The sequence below is a fragment of the Urtica dioica genome, chromosome 5 (assembly GCF_054948205.1).
Source record: "Urtica dioica subsp. dioica isolate 48M chromosome 5, U.dioica_male_clone48M_v1_H2, whole genome shotgun sequence".
In the NCBI taxonomy this organism is placed as follows: domain Eukaryota; kingdom Viridiplantae; phylum Streptophyta; class Magnoliopsida; order Rosales; family Urticaceae; genus Urtica; species Urtica dioica.
Window position 1 is genome coordinate 383,390 of NC_142760.1, and position 21,293 is coordinate 404,682.

General features: G+C 32.6%; 2 protein-coding genes across 2 annotated transcripts; both read left to right on the forward strand.

The window, feature by feature from the left end:
• The first annotated feature begins 257 nt into the window (after positions 1–257).
• Positions 258–1,479, forward strand: EULS3 (hydroxyproline-rich glycoprotein family protein). Its single transcript, XM_089614943.1, has 2 exons — positions 258–987; positions 1,067–1,479. The coding sequence occupies exons 1-2, from the start codon at positions 571–573 to the stop codon at positions 1,289–1,291; spliced, it is 642 nt and encodes a 213-aa protein (XP_089471069.1). The 5' UTR covers positions 258–570; the 3' UTR covers positions 1,292–1,479.
• Positions 1,480–13,787: 12,308 nt separating this feature from the next.
• Positions 13,788–15,286, forward strand: LOC149394614 (NAC domain-containing protein 87-like). Its single transcript, XM_089615967.1, has 3 exons — positions 13,788–14,229; positions 14,325–14,602; positions 14,675–15,286. Exons 1-3 carry the CDS (start codon positions 14,037–14,039, stop codon positions 14,939–14,941), a joined length of 738 nt encoding a protein of 245 aa, XP_089472093.1. The 5' UTR covers positions 13,788–14,036; the 3' UTR covers positions 14,942–15,286.
• Positions 15,287–21,293: the final 6,007 nt, after the last annotated feature.

Consider the following 21,293-nt stretch of genomic DNA (forward strand, 5'->3'; position numbering starts at 1 on the left):
TAATGTCTAATTACATATATAAAAAAAATATGTAATTGTACTTAATTTTCAATCTTGACAAAATAGATTTTCGTCGAGAATTCAAAGATCGAAAATCACCAGAAATATAGAAAATGAAATAAAACAAAACAAATGTGTTGATTTATGAGAGAATCTTGAGTTGGGTAGGCGATAATATTAATAAAGAAGTTCTACCCGAATGATAAACTAAATTAAGTACTATATGTTCTTTTTAAGCTATTAAAATCTGGAAATTTTCAGATGAACTAGAAAAATCGGAAGCAAAAGATGAAGGTGTATAGTAATGAAGACATCTAAAAACAGGGTTATTTTTATTTTTGTAATTAAACAAAATTAGGCTAATATTTTTAAGGAAGGGTAGTAAATGAGATTGGCACGTGGACTCTTCTAAATATAAAAACAAATGAAAGGTGAAGCGTCGATTTCCAATTAAATGGGGTGTGTGTAGATGATGTAATTCTGATTTATTTGATTAACAATCCATATTTCAATCAAGTCTTGGAAATCGAACACCACACCACAATCGCTCTCTGTTCTCTCTCTCTCTCTATGGAATACCCATTTGGGCACCACCACCATCGGCACGGCGATGACGCGGAGGAGCGAGGGAGATCGTCCCATCATCCTCCGCCGCCGGCAGTAGTCCACGTGTCCCACCAGCATCACGGGCACGACCACGGATCGGCGGTGGTTCACGGGCACAGGCACGAGCTTCCTCGCGCGGATGAGATGGCGGGAAAGCCGACGGTGAAGGTGTACTGCAAAGTGGATCCCGAATACGTGGCGGCCATCCGCGACGGCAAAGTGATTCTGGCGCGCTCCGATCCGGCGGATCCGTCGCAGGAGTGGTATAAAGACGAAAAGTACAGCACTCGGGTCAAAGACTCGCAGGGCTTTCCCAGCTTCTCGCTCATCAACAAGCTCACCAACCAAGCCATCAAACACTCCATCGGCGCTTCCCATCCGGTCACTCACTCACTCACTCACTCATCGATTCGTTGATTCGTCGTCGGTGGTGCTGACACGTGTACTGAATGAATTGCAGGTCCAGGTGACGCCGTACAACGCGGACTCGATGGACGAGTCGATCCTGTGGACGCAGGGCCGGGACTTGGGCGACGGGTTCAGAGCGATCCGGATGGTGAACAACACCGCTCTGAACCTGGACGCCTTTCACGGCGACGAGGGCGTCCACGACGGCACTCTCGTCGTCCTCTGGGACTGGAACAATGGCCACAACCAAAAGTGGATCATTTCCCCCAATTCCTGATCCCATCCACATTTATAATACTAAGTTGTCTTGTGTGCATTTCCAATAAAGGATCCTATATACTTGCGCTTCCATTTTCTAAACCCTACCTCGTCACCTGAATTTCCTTTTTTATTTTGTATTATATTCAAGCTTGTATACTAAGCACTTGTGTTTGTGTCTGAAATACAAACTAGCCTTTTTCTGAATTCTAGACGCTTTGCAAGATACAGAATTATTGGAAGGGGTTTGATGATGCTGCTACATATTATAATATAATAAAACCAGTATAACAGAACATTACCGCACTGACTTATTATCAAACCAGCTTCCCTTTCCGATCATTACAATGTGCGAGACCAAATTTATTATTCTTGCAGCAAATTTTGAATTCCTTGTTTCCACGATACCATTCATTGTATACTACTAAATTCTTGAAGAGTTCAGGGCAGCACAATTCCGAGGATATGGTGAAAAACAAATTCATTTCCAATCAACTTGATAAAAAGATTAAAATGATGCGAAGAGATCGTGGCGGTGAATATGTGGAACCATTTGATGTTTTTGTGCACAACATGATATTATTCATGAGAACACACCACCATATTCTCATCAATCAAATGGCGTTTTCGAAAGGAAGAATCCCACTCTTAAAGAAATGATGAATGCGATGTTGCTAAGTTTGGGGTTACCACAAAGAAATGTTAGGAAACCATCTCTTCGGCAGACTATCTTTTAAATAAGATATCTCGAAAGAACGAGGACGAATCCCCATCCAAATTATTTATAGGAACGATGTCTTCCTATCGTTCCTATAAACACTTGTGAATGTGAGGGTGCTTAGCTAATGTTTTTTGGCATCCGCACCTAAAAAGATGAAGATTGGTCCAAGGACCATTAATTGTGTATTCATTAGTTATGCAGATCATAGTAATGCTTATGGTTTTGTTGTGCATGAATTAAAAAAAATCCTTGTATACATAAAGGTTTTATTATTGAATATGAAAAAACATCGTTATTTGAACATACTTTTCCTTGTAAGTCTAAAGAAGATGAACCGAGTTCATCAAATTAAGATTTTGAGAATATTGAAGAAATATCTCATGAGATTGGTAAAGAATTCAAAGATGAGATGAAATCTGAAGAACCTCGGAGAAGTAAACGAGCTAGGGTGGAAAAGTCATTTGGGTCTGTCTTTTTAACCTATACGCTAGAGGCCGAACCTCTAACATATTAATAGGCTGCAAATTCAGTTGAGGGTCGTATATGGAATGACGCCATATGAAGTGAACTTGACTTTATCATGCATAACCATACGTGGGAACTAGTTAACCTTCAACCTGGAAGTAAAACTCTTGGTTCAAAGTGGATTTTCACAAGGAAGATAAAAGTGGATGAGTCAATTAATAAATACAAGGCTACACTTGTAATCAAAAGCTATAGACAAAAGAAAGGACTTATCTATTTTGATACTTATTCTCCTGTGACGAAAATAACATCTGTAAGATTGATTATAGCCTTTGCGACTTTGCGCAATCTTGAAATCCATCAAATCGATGTGAAAACTGCTTTCCTAAATGGTGATCTCGAGGAAGAGATCTACATGGATCAACCCGAGGTTGTGTTGCACCTGGACAAGAGAGGATAGTATGTGAAGTAGTCAACTATTTGTATGGTCTTAAACAAACCTCAAAGAAATGGCATGAAAAATTTGACAATGTGATGATGTCAAATGGTTTCAAACTCAACGAGTGTGACAAGTGTGTTTACATTAAAATTACCGAACACGGTTATGTGATTATGTGTTTATATGTAGATGATATCTCATTGTTGGTAGTAATTAGAATATGAATAAGTCCACAAAAGATATATAGAATTCTAGGTTTGATATAAAAGATTAGGGATCAAGATTAAAGGAAAATCTAATGGACTTGTCTTAAGTCAATCACACTATGTTGATAAAATTTTAGACAAATTTGCAAAGATTGATGTTGGATACTATAGAACTCCAATCAAAGTGAGTCAACATTTGTCTAAGAATAAGGGAGTAAGCATTTCTCAAATTGAGTATGCGAGTGATAGGGAGTCTAGTGTATTTGATGAGTTGTACTAGACCTGACTTAGTTGAGTCTATAAGTAGACTTGGAAGATATACGTACTTAGGTACCTACGATTTACTCATTGAAGGTTTCAGTAATGCGAGTTGAATATCTGATATACAGGACTCTAAACCCACAAATGGATATGTATTCACTTTGGGTGGTGCGATGGTATCTTGGAATTCCTCAAAACAAACGGTGATAACTAGATCCACGTTGAAATCTGAGTTTGTTGTCTTGAATAAATGTGGCAAAGAGTCTGAATGGTTAAGAAACTTCATAGAGGATATTCCAAGTTGGACAACACTTGTGTCTGCAATATGTATATATTGCGATAACCAAACGATTGGTACAGCACAAAGTATTATATACAATGGTAAGTCTAGACATATGCATCGACGACATAATACCATTAGACAATTTCTCTCTTCCGGAGTAATTAGTATTGACTATGTAAGGTCCAAAGAAAATATTGCATATCAATTAACCAAAGGGTTAAATAAGGACCAAGTAGAGAAGACGTCAATAGGAATAGGACTAAAGACCATGAAATAAAGTTTTGGCAAAAGAAACTCAATCATGATGATTGGAGATCCCAAGAACTTGTTTCAAAGGGACAACCTAACTGCTGAGATTATGTGAAGTCACTGTTGGGGAAAACCCCGGTCCTACTACTATGATAAAACGTGACACCCGTAAGAGGCTAGGCATTGTACTTTTAATAATTATGTGAAATCAGATCTTTGAGATTCCGAATTGAGTAATACAGGATTACTCTTTGGTGTAAGAATCACTGTGTGAGAGAGAAATGTAGTCGCTTCGAAAGAGAATTAATGGGGCTAAATTTTTTAGAAACTCTTACAAAATCAGGCGAGTTTTCAGGGCCGAATAATCATGAGAGCTAAGGCTGTGGCAGGATGATATCAGCTGGAAATATGTTTATCGTTTATATACAAATGACTAACAATTCAAAGACATCACGTCTACTGAATAGTCATTACACACGACATATTTCCACGAGGAAAGGTTCAAGGACTCTGTCTACCTATCATATACTGGTATTGTCTGTAGAACCTATCACATTATTGAATCGTATCGAGTCTTTTGTTGTTAATAGGCGAGATTCATTCACACTTATCTCCACTTTTTTAGCGTGAATCGAAGCTTGTTCTTAGGAATTTTGTATTGTTTGGTAGTTTTTAGTGTACTTTCAGGTATAAGAGAGTAAGAGAAAGTTCTGGTGCGAAATTGAGCTAAATCGAAGCTAAACTGAGGAAATTACGGCCCTCGAAAGTTAAGAGTCAAAGCTGTGAAAAGTCAATAGAAAGACAACACGACGCAAACCTTGGCTGAGCATTAACGCGACGCGTCAACTACTCTACGCACCGCATGAGTGACACAAATTTGAGTCACCATGACCTCCTGGCACTGTTTAAGCTTGTAACTTCTAGAGTGTCAATTTTTTTTTTTTATATTGTGTTTGATTTTAGTCTTTGGCATAAATAGTAAGCACCTTTACTTGTGGTTTAGTAAAGAAAAGTTAGGAGAGTTTTGTAACATCTTGAATTTTCAATTAAACAAAAGAATTGTTCGATTATGGTAAATTACAATTGATATTTTACATTATACATAATATTCATCTTGCTTGATTTAAACTATTTATAGCTTGCCTGAATCCTGATGTTATACACTCTTTGTCTTATCAAAGTTGTTTGACCATTAAACTTGGAGATTTTCATTTTTATTCATTTTGTCTCCTGGGGGTCTGGGACTACAATAACCCTCAAGTGCCTTCTCTTCATTTTTTTTTTATGGCTTGTTTGGTTTTTATTCATGCTTGCACTCTCACTTTTTTCGAGTATTTGAGATCTTGTCATGTTCAGTCACACGGACCAATTGAAACTTAATTTATGAATACCATGGCGACAAACAAAAAAAATAGGGGAAGTCGCAACCGACACTGTTTAACCTCGGACTCGTCAGTCGTCATGTGTCGTTTGAGTCACCAAATTACTTTCCTCTCAATGTTAAACATAAAAATTAAACCAAGAAAAAATAAAGATTAATAAAAAGGGTGACTCACAATGTGTAGGATATAACTCATCAAATGATCATGCAAATTAGCTCTTTTATCAGCTAGAAACTCTCTTTTGTCTTGACGTCCCTTTCGTTGATGTATAAGATACATTATCTTCATATACTATTTCCTTTAGCTTGTTCCATAATCAAGTCCCTTTAATAAAAAAAAAAAAAATTCAATTAATGGGCTTGTGAAAAAAATAATTAGTTAAGTTTTCGTGGTTGGGGCTGCCTTATTTTTTTCTAAGACACGTGTTTTGAGTTAGAACTTAGAAGTTGGTACGTTATTGAAGAAACGAACTTGTATAGATAATTTAAAAAAGAATTTTTTTGGATCGCATATGTAAGTGTTGATCACTGGTTTAGTGAGAAATTGGTTAACTTGTTGAGTTAGGTAGTTATTGATACAAGAAAGGGAAAACAACCCAAGTGTTTTGGTTGAAGAGGCAACCTTATTAAGCTAAAAAGCACCGTCTATCACAATATTTTATTTTATATATCAAGATTTGCCGATTCTCTTTTTATTTTAAAATAATTATGTTGGTGATTATCAATAATGAAAAGGGTTATATATATATATATATATATATATATATATATATATATTCATTTTGGAAATCTACGGATGTATTACCTCCTACAATAACTTTTCTCATAACCAACTAAAACTATAATTTGGACAATCTCGGTCCCGGCAATATGGCCACTGTTTTATTTCAAAACCTTTCATTTAATCTGTTTTTATTTGTTTTATTTGTTTTTATTTGTTTTATTTCTGACTTAAAATATGTTTTCAGTCAAAACTAACGTTTTTTTACCTAACATCGTTACATATTAACGCCAAAATGGGTTAGGGACCTACGGAATTAAGAAAATTAAACATTAAGAACTTTAATCGTTAAAAAAAAAAGAATAGAGACTAACTTAGCTGTTTTTGAAAACTTTAGGGACTTTTGCCGCTATTTCCTCTTATATAAATCTATTTTTATAGAGTATGGTTTTTGTGTGTGGATATATATATATATATATATATATATATATATATATATATATATATATATATATTATTGGCATTAATTACCCAAAACTCTGCAACATCATGAAATATTGAGTAAGCAATTTTTTTTTCTTTCTTACCCAAACCATGCTATTTTGATTCGTGCTCAATATGAATTCACTCTAAACACAAGAGATTAACCTCTGCTATGTGCTATAAACTGTACAGAATCATACCAAAAAGAGTCAGTGAATTGTTTAAGCAAAAGTAATAATATCATCATTAATTAACTCCAAATTCCAAATTTTGTACGTAGGAAAGTTTCGGTGGTCGTTTGTAAATGGGACAAACTTCGGTAATTTTTTTGAAGTAAGAATACTTCTAATTAATGATCAGTTGATAACTAGAAAAAAGTGTCAATTGTTGATAATTATGTCAACAAATCATGTCGACTGTTGATATATAGCCAAAATAGCTAAAATGAAACTATGAAATTTGTTTTTAGCTTATGTTTCACAACTTTTATGGAAATAGCCAACAGACTTATGTGGCAATAATTAAGGTCTGATTTACCCTTATTTATTAACAAAATCGTCACTTTCTCTCTCCTACTTTTTTCCTCCACTTTTTTTTACATAAAAACTTCAAAAAACCATATCTATCTCATATGAACTCGAAATTGAGTGATTCCAAATCCTACAGATTCGTGACGCCGAGATCTTCAAAAATAGATCCATTTTGTTTGATGAAAAATCATGTTTAATACCATAGATGTAGAAAAATCATGTTACTACCTTAAATATGGAAATAACTGGAAATTTTTGAAATTATAAAAAAATAAATGGAAACGTAACTATGATGCATTAAACATAATTTTTCATCAAACACAATGGGTCTATTTTTGAAGATCTCGACGCCACGAATTTGTAAGATCTGAAAGCACTCAATTTCGAGTTCGTATGAGAAAGATACGAATTTTTGAAGTTTTGATGCAAAAAAAATTATTTGAAAAAAAATAGGAGAGAGAAAGTGACGAATATGTTAATAAATAAGGGCAAATCAGACCTTAATTATTGTCACATAAGCCATTTGGCTATATCCCTAAAAATTGTCAAACATAGGCTAGATCCAAAATCACATGTTTAAAGTGGCATAGTTACTTACAAATCTCTGATATATATGTCTTTATTATTGACATCTATGTAAACAAGTATGTCAATTGTTGACATTTATATCAACAAATAAACCTAATTTTCAGTGTTGTCATTTTTAGATATATACGTAATTGTTGACATATATATGTAAACAAATCGTCAGACAAATTCAGATTTTTAAATAATAAAAAAAAAATCAAATTTCTTGACTCAAACGAGACTCAAAGAAATTTTTTTGAAAAAACGTAAAGGAAAAAAAAAAGAAGAGGATAAAAGTGGATAAAGAAATATTATCTCTTCATTTGATGACAATTTCAGAAGGACTACAAATTAATTGGTCTTTAACATGAAGGGGTGAAACTGCAGTTTTCAAAGTTGCAGGAGTTAGTTGTTAAAGAGGTTATAGTTGAGGGGATAAATATGTAATTTTACACTTTGTATGGTTTACACTTTGAAGTTTGTATGAGTGTCCCTTTGGATAAATGATTTTATATTAAATACATAAATTAGTAAATAGTAATCCCGTCTTAATTTATTTTATATTTCGAGTATATCATAAAAAAAAGCTTGGTATCAAGAAATAAAAATATGGGGGAGATGGAATGACGTCATTCCTGAAGTTGTCGTATGATTATAGTTATTTTTTTTTTAGTATTTTCTATTTTGCTTTCACGGCTCTCTAGAGAGAATCTGCATGATGTCATGTCCGTTAGATTGAACGGTTGAGATTCATCCATGAACGTCAACAGAACAAGGTGTTTGATTGACGCCAACATGGGGACATAATTAGTTTAATAAAATACAATAACCAAATCAAATGAAATGAAATCAAATTAAATTTATAAAACTAATTCACATACATTTGTCCTTGCTGTAACTAATATTGTTTAAAATTACTTTGTTTACTGGAAGATAATAATGGCTTTCATAATAATAACAAAAACAAACGTCTTTTTTATAGGCAAAAGAAAAATAAGGCATAATCATGGAATGTGAGATAATCGATATGCCAGAATGGTGAGGTGTAAAGAGTGTCGTCACAAACGGGAAGCTTTGCTTTGCAGTTCCACTTGTAATGGAAACAATGTCAAACTCTTGTCATGAGGGCTCGAGGCACATATATGTATATATTAAATCAAACTATCACATTAAGCCGTATATAATATTCCAATCAATTTCTCTAGCAACCTTAGTTGGTGTTTGCTTTGTATAATATAAACAAGTTGTTCAAGTTGCTTTGCCAAAACACCTTCCTTCGTACGCCTTTTTTTTTTTTTTTTTTTTTTTTTTACTTATTGTAGATCATGTATCATTAAAATTATAAACATAGATCAATCAGTCAAGTAAAACTGAAGGGATAGATATTCAGGGAGAGTCTGAGTCGAAATTCACGATAAGTTTGAAATAGAAGATTCTAAAAAATTGGTCACTCAACTAAGACCATTAATAGTAAATTTTTTTGTCACTTGCAATATCATCTCACTAAATATAAGTACGATTGACTGAATTAGGTTACCAATTCTGCCTCTTTATGTACTGCTTATACTTTTACTCATTAATCAAGTAAAATATCTTGTGTCATATGTATTGTCGAAAACATCATAAGAGACATCAAATAAAACATGAGATACACGTTTTTAAAATGGTGATTTGGTTAAATAGTCGACTTTAAAGTTAATGATTTGCAAAATAACAAGAGTTTGTCTAAGATTAGAGGAAAATCCAAAATGTGCAGTAATCAGGTTTCGAAAATAAATTAATCTTATGATCAATATTTTTTATAGTGATAAATTGCTTATAATAATTGTCAAAAAATTTAATCTTGGTGTAAGAATATATTTGATAAAATATATCTCGCTATTTTGTTGAAAATTTGAAACTTTAGTTATTTTGCTAATCAATTAGTTTCAAATGACTACTTTGTACAATTTTTTCCTTTTTAAAAACAAACACCAATTCATTTTCTTAGTGAAATAGATTATTTTCACAAGCTTTCTAGTGCCTCCTATTGCAAAATAAATCATTATTTTCGATTGAGGTTTGCTTTTTTACAATATTCACCTCAGTTCTCTTTCAAATATGGTTTGAAAAAAAAATATTGACTTGTTAATTACAAGTCACGCTAGAAGTACTCGTATCTTATGCACGAATCTTAAACAAACCAATGCCTTATTTGTGATTGTCTCATGTCAAGTGTCAGTTAAACTCGTTACCATGAAACATTAATTCCACGTATGCATATGTCAGATCAAAAGACGATTGAAGCAAAGAAAATATATATTTCATCATAAGCATTGATTAATTATGATACTACTTTTTAACCTCTGGAAATAATTTAATCAAGCCTATTACCTTGTTTGTCGTTGTCTATATATAATTGTGCTCAGGAGGACAACTATTGACAATTAATTAGTACTATAATTAAATTATTTTTACGCTTATTGTGTCGAGAAGAGAGATATTGAAAGAAAAGTGAGGTGTTGGGTGAAGAGACGAAACGTGTTGGTTTGGGTTCTGAGTCCGACCGTTTCTTGATTTGGAAAATGGAAACATATCATCGTTAATTTTTTTTTTAAGGTACATATCATCGTTATTAGTTTAGTTAGTCCACAGCTTTTATTTGCGTTTTCCAATCTCATCTCAATCTCATAGATAGATCATATAACACATTGCTATCTAAGCTACATCAAGATTGTGTTTACACGTGTACTATGGTATATATTAGGTCGGACTTGACAAACTTAAATAATCCAACAATGATTTGATGATATTTTGCGGGATTTTGTAATTTATGAATTTTCAACTTACAAATATTATTATTTATAAAATGACCATAAAATATAAGTAGATATATATTGACAAACTCGGTTTTATATATTCTATTTTATAAAGTATATAAAAATATGATTTTTTTTAAATGAAATTCCAAATGTCTTATTTTGTTTTCCCTTTCTAACCATTTTTTTTTGTTGGTCAAATCGACACTATGACCATAAAGTTAGATAGGATCGACATAAAGATAACATCACAAATAAGCCAATAAGCTCAAGTTTGTGCGAATTATATAGAATTAAGAAACATAAACTAGGGATTGCCGTACCAAACAATTGATCAATTTATTGGATGTGGAAACAATTTCGTAGTCGAGAATATTGTTGAGGGCAGCGGCGGATCCAAACTCAGAAGGAGGGGGGCCAAAATTGAATTTAGGCTGAAAAAAAAATGTTTTTTTTAAGCCCGATTGGTTTTTTTTGGGGGGGGGGGGGGTGAGGCCACCACCTGGGTCCGTCCCTGGTTGAGGGTATGTGAGCATAAAGACCACGGCCCGCGAGGTAGTTAGCTATTACAAAGTCAATATGAACTTACTTGAGCTGCTACAACTACTTTGTACCTGTTGTTATTTCTGCCTGTTGTCACTCTTCTTGTCGATTTTGTCTATCTGGTCTATCGACTAGTTCCCTTATTCCCCTCTTCGCAAAAGGTATTTCAAACCGTTTTAAACCTTTAAACCGTCAAAGTTAGATTATTTGGACTTTTTTTAACCGTTCGAGACTAAACTATTTTAGACCTACTTTTTACTATAAATAATGAGGTAATTAGCTAATAAAAACGTTTGAAAGTGTTATATAACCAACGTTTCTTAAATCTTAAGTAAATAGCTACGAAGATGACGTGACATTTCTTGGTTTGGCATTTCATTGACATAAAATGGTGAAGTATTTATGTCAATTTACACGTGTAAATACATGGACGTGACTATTTACCTAAAATGTACGAAACGTTGACAATATAACAATGTTAAACTGTAAATATGACAATATACCTAATGAAATTTTTTTATTATGTAATTTATAAATCGGTTCAATCCGGTTTTGGACCGTTTTAAAATGTTTGACTATTTTTATTGGACTATTTATAAATACAAACTGGATCAGATCAAACCATTTATAAATATAAATTAAGCTGGATCGGACCGTTTTATAAGTAAAAACCAAATCGGATTGGACCAGTGAAATTTGAAACCGTTTAAAATCAAATCGTTTGCTTGAATATTAATGGTCCGCACTATTTTACATTTTCACCATTTTTTTTTTGTGTCCTGCCCTAATAGAAGTTAACAGATTCCCTAAAAACAATTCGTTCTTTTCTCTTAGACTAGTAGTTGTTAGTGTCTTAACAAACTTCTGGCTTTAATGGTACACTTAATTTTATATTTATTTTTTGGCTCAGGAAATAGAACAAGTATCGTATTAATTAGATCAATATAGTTGAACTCTGGAATGGCACGAAGCTTCTTGGAAACTCCTCGCGTTTATCTTTCAAAAACTCCAAATATAGCTTTATACCAGCGTTTTGCAGACTTGAGTACTTTTGGTCTTTGTTCTAAATCCTATCGGGAGGTTATAATCTATAATTATTTTTCTTTTGTTATCAATACTTTAGTCTTTGAGCTCACTGCACCATTATTCTTTGCATGTACATATTCTCAATGTCTCATGCTTTCCTGCAAGTTTTCATTATTTTTCAAACAAGTCAACTTTCATTTTTGTATTAGACGTTAAGAAACTAGATTTAGATTGGACAAGATTTAGATGATATAAATAAACAAATAAAAGGGAACACAAGCAAGAAGTATCATCTACTTTGCTAGCTGCGTAATGAATTCTGTAATATAAATTGATTTTGTCAAAATTGATTATTTAGAGGCTCAAAGGATTACTAAGCAGGGGATTAAAAAACCTTGTTTAGACTGCTCAAAGGGTAATCTCTTGAATTAGTCCAAACAAAAGAAAAATAGAACTGAGGTGGAAACCAGTTGGAAATATGTTGCCAGAAATATAAATAAGAAACTAGAAGGTCCGAAAGTAATAGTTTTTGACTTGCGCCAACTTTTGTGAACTTTCATGTTAGCTTCCATTTAATTCCAAAAGTCGTTCTTTCAGTTACGCGGTTATGATATTGCTCACAACTGGATGTTGGACCATAATATAATATATAATAACGTACGTCATTCTCTCTCTCTCTCTCTCTCTCTCTCTCTCTCTTATTCAATTATAGACCACTTCATATGTCAAGTCATCATCGATTTTTTCTAGGTAAAGCTCGATCGAGTTATAACTAAATGAATATATAGTCTTGGTCTTCATTATTAAGACGATTCTTAATTATATATATCTAGATACCGATCGTGATCGGTAACAATATTTCTTATCTAACATCAACAGGAATTAGTTTTCCGGATTTGTACAGACTAAAAAAAAAATGTAACTAAAAAGTAGTATGACATTTAATGTAAATTCGGAAGAAGAGGTTAGGTTAACTCTGGATTTAAGATATGGTCTTATTTTAATGAGAAATATGAAAGGAAAAGAAACTTGGTTTGAGTAGGCCCCACAAAAGCTGAAAGCTATTTCACTTTATAACCATTTCTGTTTTTTCTCTTTTGCACAATTTTCGTTTTCAAAGAGGTAGATGGATATATGGATGCCAACATATGACAAAGCCTATGTATATATAACCATCTTAATTACGACTTCTATTTAATTCTTATTGTAACTAACTATTAGTCTTACTCTTAACAACACTCGCTCGCGCGAATGACTTTTACTCTAGAAGAGATTTGTTATTAGTGGCAGTAATAATCGCTGAAATTTATAAAAGTGTTTGTTAGAGAATAATTACGTAAAAAAACAGATACATCTTTATAAATAAATAATTACTCGTGACATATATTTTTTTTCCTAATTGAGAATAACTATAAATTAATCTGGTAATAAAAATTTTAGAAATTATAGTAGAGAAAGAGAATATCATTGAGAAAAAGGTAAATTCAAGTTCAGGGGGAAGGAAAATAAAAGTATGTACATTTATATAATATGTATTACGTGTCACTTTTTTAACTTTTTATGAGTCAAGATGAAAGAAAGTATAAAGAGTAGAGTATAATATTGTTAAATATATTATGTAATACAAGTAAAATATAGTAAATAAGTTAAAGAGTTAATTTGATTTAATAAAAAAAAAAAGCTGAAAGGGAAATAGAGAAAATAAAGATATAACTAGATAAAGTAAGTCCATGTGAAAGAGAGATAAAGAAGAAGATGGGAGGTAGAAAAAGAGAATGCAGATATTATATTAAGTAATAAGAAATGAGGTGATGATATATTGATGACAAACTATGTAGATATGAAAGGAATAAGAGGATGGGTTTGGTTTGGTGAGTAATGTGGATTGGAGACCACGAAAGCGTGTCTATATAACCTACCTCTCTCCTCGATTCACTAATTCTTCTCTTTCATTTCCATCTCTCTCTCTCTCTCTCTCTCTCTCTCTCTCTCGTTTCATTTTCAACACAAGATCATCAAAACAAAACCAATCTTCTTCTTCTTCTTCTTCTTCTTCTTCTTTGATAATCATCAATCAAGAGATCGATCTGGATGGAAGAACTGTCGTCGACGACTAGTTCAGAGCAGGAGGCGATGATGGAGCTTCCACCGGGATTCCGGTTTCATCCGACGGACGAGGAGATCATAAGTCACTACCTCCGCCACAAGGTGCTCGACCCTTCCTTCTCCGCCGCCGCCGTCGCCGACGCCGACTTCAACAAGTGCGAGCCCTGGGACTTGCCCAGTAAGTCAACCGTCCTTGTCTCTCTCTCTCTCCCTCTCTATGTATATATGTATGTATGTATTAACAGTTTGTATGTATAATATGATGATTGGCAGAGAAGGCTAAGATGGGAGAGAAAGAGTGGTACTTCTTCAGCCAGAGGGACAGGAAATACCCGACGGGGATGCGAACGAACCGAGCCACCCAGTCCGGGTACTGGAAAGCCACCGGAAAAGACAAGGAGATCTTCAAGCAAAAGGGCGTCGTGGTCGGAATGAAGAAGACTCTGGTGTTCTACACCGGAAGAGCTCCCAAAGGGACCAAGTCCAATTGGGTCATGCACGAGTTCCGCCTCCAATCCAACCTCCCCAATTACTACTCTACCCTCCCCAACGTAAGTAATTAACCACACGTGTCATTCATTCATTCATCTTCATCTAATAAAAATATCTTGTTCATTGTTCAGGATGAGTGGGTCGTGTGTCGGGTTTTCCACAAGAGCACCGGCAATACGACGAACACGAGGACGGAGGAGGAGGATCGGTCGGCGTCGCAGTTGATGGAAGACATGTTGGAGCAATCGAGGTCGCTTCCGCCTCTCACCGACCACTGTTCTCCGAGCCCTAATTACACCAACACCATCGACAGCGACACCTTCACTTGGCCCGATTTCCCCTGCAAACCCGAACCCGACTTCGATTTCGCCGCTCTATGGGACGACCACTACTTGTGATTGTGAATATATCATTCACTAATCACCCTCTTCTTCTATTTTTGTTTTTTTACCATTGACAACAAACAATAAGCTTCTTTCTTTCTTTCTTTCTTTCTTTATTATAGGATCAATCCTAATTAATTTGTTTCCTTCATTCTAGCTTCCCCCATATCCTCATTCATTACTGGATACACACACACACACACACGCACATATATATATACATACTGTACTGTATAGATTGTTTCCTTTCTTCAGTAGCTAGGATCATCCATGTATTCCTTGACATATTAATATTATTTGTCAACTTTCCACATGTAATCTTTTTTGTATATATCTTCTTCTTCTTCTTCATTATTCCAATTTACTTCCTTTTTTTTCCTTCAATTAAATCAACTATTTCTGCTGTGTTTATTACCATTTCTAATGCACACACCAAAAAATAAAAATTAAACAATATATATGCTCAATTTTAATGTGTTGGTGTAATATCTTCATTTAAATAGTTTCAGCCGTATAACAACAAACAAAACATGACAGCTTTGATATTTGTCCGGAGATTAATAACAATTAACAAGGGTCCTTCCTAATAACTATTTCCCAAAAAAAAAAAATAGTAATATACACCATGAGCTTAATTAAAACGGATTTATGATCGACCATCTTCGTTTCGCGTTTGCCCTGGACTCAATCGTGTAATTCTTTCGTTAAATATTTTATTTTGTTGGTTCCTTAATTCTTAAGAAACGAAATTCAAAGCTTATAAGATAAAGTCTACTCTCATTTAATAACTAAAATATATTATAAATACGATGGAGAAAGTATAATTAAACGTGGTATGCTATATTAGAGGGATCAGGGTTCAAGATTATCCTCAAATACATTGTATTAGCAGTATATAGTATAAAGATTGATGAGTACTGACGTGTGATTCCCTGAATCTTCGCAGCAGTAGAGAAGCAGCCAAAATTAATCCAAGTATTTTTGAGACGTTAATTAAAATATCGAAATCATTGGCATCTAAAATGGACCATCAATCTTATGTCACAAGTAAGTAAGTCTGGTTACTATTACATCGGTGTCTCTTGTCTTCACACCTTCTTTTGTGTGTATTATTAATTACAACAACTCGCCCCTTAAACAAATGTTAATTTTATTCCACATTTGCATACTCAATTCCCAATTGTGTTCTTACTTTTCGTATTTCTTTTTTTTTTTTTTAATTATTTGGGGATACGGTGTTTTGTATTTATCATAATCATAAAATATTAATTGGTTAATCCTATCTTATATAAAACATATTTAATTGTAAGTCACCCACACACACCGCATACATACAACAACACGCAATTGATGATACCATATATTATACATATATATAATGGGTTTACTTATTTTTTCTTGTTTAATTTCTTCATTTTTTTGTTGTTATTTAATGTTAAAATAACTCATGTGTAATTGTGATTATCATTGTTTGATGACATGGCTGATGATGAAGTAATTGGATATATATATATATATATATATATATATATATATATGGAAGAAGGTAGATATTGTATAATAACCTTGTATTTTTCAGAGTCACGTAGCAATATGAGAATGTGTAATAGTCCAATAATAATAATAATAATAATAATGGAAGCGAAAGTAGGATATCTTTCCATTAAAAGCAAAGCGTCCGTTGGATTGTGATGCTTGCGGGGAACTAAACCGCCCTGCATTTCGGGCCTTCTCTCTTTCTTTTGTTTACACTTTACACTTCAATCAACGAATAAAACATGTGCTTTGTTCCGTTACTCTTTTTTTTTCATCAATACTTTACTTTTCAAAAGACAAAAGAAAACTGAAAAGCTAAATGATATGGGTGAACACAATCTAGTACTAATAGTTCATTGAACTCAAGCATATATATAAATATAATATTAGTTACTGAAATAAATAAAATTGCATGTGTGTATGCATCTAATTGGTGTGTAATTAATATAAAAAAAATGGATATAAAGTAAAAAAAAAATGGTTGGGTTGAAAAAGGAGGCCGATTTGTGGCATGAAAACATGGGACCAACGACCAACCAAAAGGTAAGAGAGCCTCCACCGCATATGCCTATAAAAACAAATCATTAATTCCATAACATCGCTCTCAAATATATCAAACCTTGGCCATTAATTCTTCCGATTCTTAGCCCAAAAAAAACTCATCTATATGTCATCAAACGCCATCCCAGTTTTCAGCAAACTGCAAATACGTGCTCAGATTTTAATCGCTTGCTTATATTACTTTGATCATAATCTTCAGTAATGATATTCGTTCATATAATACAACAGCTTGCTAGCTAGCTAGTGAGAAAGAGAAACAAAATTCACGTACGTTATTGAATTAATGCCATAATAACCAACGTACTTCACCATTTACGTTACATCTGTATACACTATAAACACTCTTGATTTGTACTTGGCCAGCTGTTCTTACTGATCGCTTTAAACCACGTGTGCGAGCATATGTGTGTCCATATATATATATATATATATTGTGCATATATGGGTGTAAATTACCTGTACATAACATGTATGCCAACTCGTACTACCGCGTAATTGACTAATGCTGTATCCATTAAATTCTTGGGAATTCCAGTTAAATGTATGTAACTGAATATTTCTTGGTCTATTTTTTAGATGTGATTTATTTTTTCATGAGTCATGTTGAGAAGTTTCGCGGTAAAACTAGGATTAGTTTGTAAATTTGGTGTTTTGTGAATTCGTCCTACGCTCTCTATTGGATTTTGTTTAAAGAGTAAACTAGTTGTGTAATCTGCGTTTTGTGAGTACGACTTGTCACTTATGTACAGATATGTCGTTTATGAGATTGCGTTGTACGTTTGAAAAAGGGTTTTGGGCCAAAACATCCAACTTTAATAGTAGGCTTTCTCTCCAAACATAGTGGTATTTGCATCTTATGTCACAAATTGGTAATCTAATTGCAAATAAGTCGCATGCAAAAATTTTAGAAAGTTTTAGAGGAAGATGACCTGATTTTTAATGAGGTATTGCAAAAATTCAGAAGACATTGAGTAACTAATAAAAAAATTAAATGATGAGAGGGAGTAATTTGTAATTCGCACATGTGACACGAATGTAAATACGTGACACAAATGCAATTTTGACAACTTTTTGACACAAATGCAAAAACCTGACGAATTTGTGACATTGACGCAAATTTCCCCCAAACATACTCATCATAGGAAAAATTTCATAGCAACTTAAACACATGCGTCGTTTTTCATATTTCACTCATATTTTTAAAACATTTCACTAGTAACTATTTTTTTTCGGAAAAAATATATTCATGTTTAAAAAATTTAGTCAACAATTATTGAAATCTGATAACCAATTATTGAAATTTGGTCAACAACTATTGAAATTTGGTTAACTGTTATTGAAATCAAGTTAACTGTTATTGAAATATGGTTAACTGTTTTTGAAATTTGGTTAAAAATTATTGAAGTTTGATCAATAGTTAAATGAAATATGAAATATGGTCAATAACTATTGAAATCTGATTAAATGTCTTTGAAATATGGACAACAACTATTGAAATATGAGTAACTATTTTTTAAATTTGGTTAACTGTTATTGAAAATGGTTATTTATGAAAATTAGAAGGTACGGCTAATTTTATCTTTATTTGATAACATCGTAAATCTCATAAATTGTTTTGAAAGGGATTTGATGTAAATTATGATGATTGAACTCACGACTTCTACTTTATAAATTAATGGTGTGGAAATACTACTACATCAAACTAGGTACCACACCTCGTAAATATATCTATAATATAGTAATACAATATTAGTCTTCATTTCAACAGGCTTGAGATTTTGGTAATGTAAAAGTTAGTTCACAAGCAAAGCAAGTGGGCAAACAGTAAGTCACAAATAGACTTGGAAAAAATCCCACGTGAATAATGAAAGGTAAATGTCTGAGAATTATGAGTTAAAATACTATAAAACAATTCACAAATATAGCAAGCTTTTTCTATTATGAGTTATAATCTTTTTTATATTATTGCTTAATTAAGCCTTCATATTTTATTTAATTACAATCCGTGGATAATTACAACAATATCATTTGATAGTAATTGCCATAATACTCGTATGTAGGTGGCCAATATTACTAACACTAAAAACGCAAACCATATAACTATCATCCGCTATTTATGTGAAAATCATTTATGGGAACAATGAATTAATTATTGTGTTGTTCATCTGTGCTTTCGAAGTAAAATTGTTAACATGTAGAGATGTGAACAACACATGAACGAGGAGCAATGATTGGATCATTGAAGACTCGGAGCTGCTGATTTTGTTTTCTTCTTGCAACTCAGAATTCGATTGTTGGATCATATCTAACTTATGTTTAGTAAATCGTGTAAATAATCAGATTATGTATCATAAAAAGGTCTTGACATAGTTAGAGTGAGATTGCATGAAAAAAAATGAAGAATTATTACATTAGATCAAGTTTTGGGTAATTATACAATTTTGGGCGCATAGTTAAGACTATGTATCATATAATTTTGTATGGGTTGGAAAAGTAAGAACTTGTGTGATTATTGTGAAGAAACTTTGAAATCTTGATTCAAATAGTGAAAGAACGAAATAATGAAGAAGATTGGACATGCTCAATTTGGCATAACCATAATAAAATCGTTTATACGTTCTGTCTAGATTTCCAGTAGTTGAATTTTGCTAGATCGAGAAAAACATAGACTTAAAAAAATTTTGTTCTTTAACTTAATTATCAGGCTTTGAGTACATCAATTTATTTTTATATTTTTGTATTTCTCTTTTTCTCGGATTACAAAGGTTATACAAATTTTTACAAGTAATTAAATCACTCAATAATTTTCGATATTACTTTTTATTTATCAATAAACCAATGACATTTTCATTTTATTATGACTTTAAATTGAATAATAAATTCGTTCGCATTATTATAATAAATAAATAGAATTGGTAAATCATATTGGGAGAATATCTATTATTAGGCCCCGTTTGGTTATGTTTTTTATTCCTGTTTTCTGTTTTCTGATTCTAAATTCTAGAAAACAGTTTTAGAAAAACTGTTTGGTTATAAATTCAGAAAACAGATTTAGAATCATGTTTCTGTTTTCTTTGAAATTTGTTTAGAAAACAGAAAACAATGAAAAGTTGTTTTCTATTTTATCTCTATACAATTGAATGGAAAACATAACCAAACAACATTTAAAATATTCTGAAACGTAATTCTAAATCTGTTTTTTAAATTTAAAAATTAGAATCAGAAAACAGAATTTAAAAACAGAAAACGAGTTTAGAAAACTAAACCAAACGGCCCCTTAGTTTTCGGGCTCTATTTCTGGAATAGTGACGCAAGCAAACTATGATCATACCTAGAGGTGCGTAAAAAAACCCAAAAAAATCATAAAACGATCATATACAAAAGGAAGATAACATTGCCAACATCGATCGATTTGATTTAATTTTTTAAATGGTTTAGTTAGATATAAAAAATTTCAATCTATTTAAAACGGTCTAATCCGATTTGAAAATGAGTGGATCATCAGATATTTAGAACTGACCGACGTTCCACACCCTTAATATTGTTATCATTTAGTGGATCATCAGATATTTAGATATTTGACCTTTTCAAACTCTCTAACTCACTATAATAGAAAAATGATATTTTAAAAGTATATTGCATTCCTCTTCGACCAGACGTGTGCTCTTTAACTTCTATACATAAGAATATCTGGACGAAAGAAGAAAAAAAAAAATCTGGTATACCCATCAAGCAAAAAAAATATCTGGCAATACAAAGAACTTGACACTTGTCATGGTTGAGTTTCCCAGTGAAGGCTTAATTCGAGCCATTAAACTTTCATCTTTGATTTTGTTTATTTTAAATCATACATTCAATTTCTTGCATCATAGCAACCTTTATTTCTTGTCTCTAGTCCATTGCATATATGTGTACGCATTCTCTTAAAGATTCCCTTAAAAAAAGGTTATTGATGCTTGATATTTTTATAAAATAATAATAAGCTGACCCTCTAATTTAGACAAAATAGCTCATATTTAACATAGTGAAGAAACTATTTACTTCTGTATATATAATATCTATATATAAGAATAGATATTTTATTTTCACTTCATATTTTCGTAATGTAAATTAAGCTAGTTTAATAATTATAGTCGCCGTGACTATTGGTTGTCTCTGTGTTGAAAATGCGTGTGGCTTCTCGTTTGTAACTCTTTTGTGGCGTTTGATTTATTTATTTTATGTTTTTCCCTTGTTTTTTTATGGAAAGGAAAGAGAAATGGAAGGATAA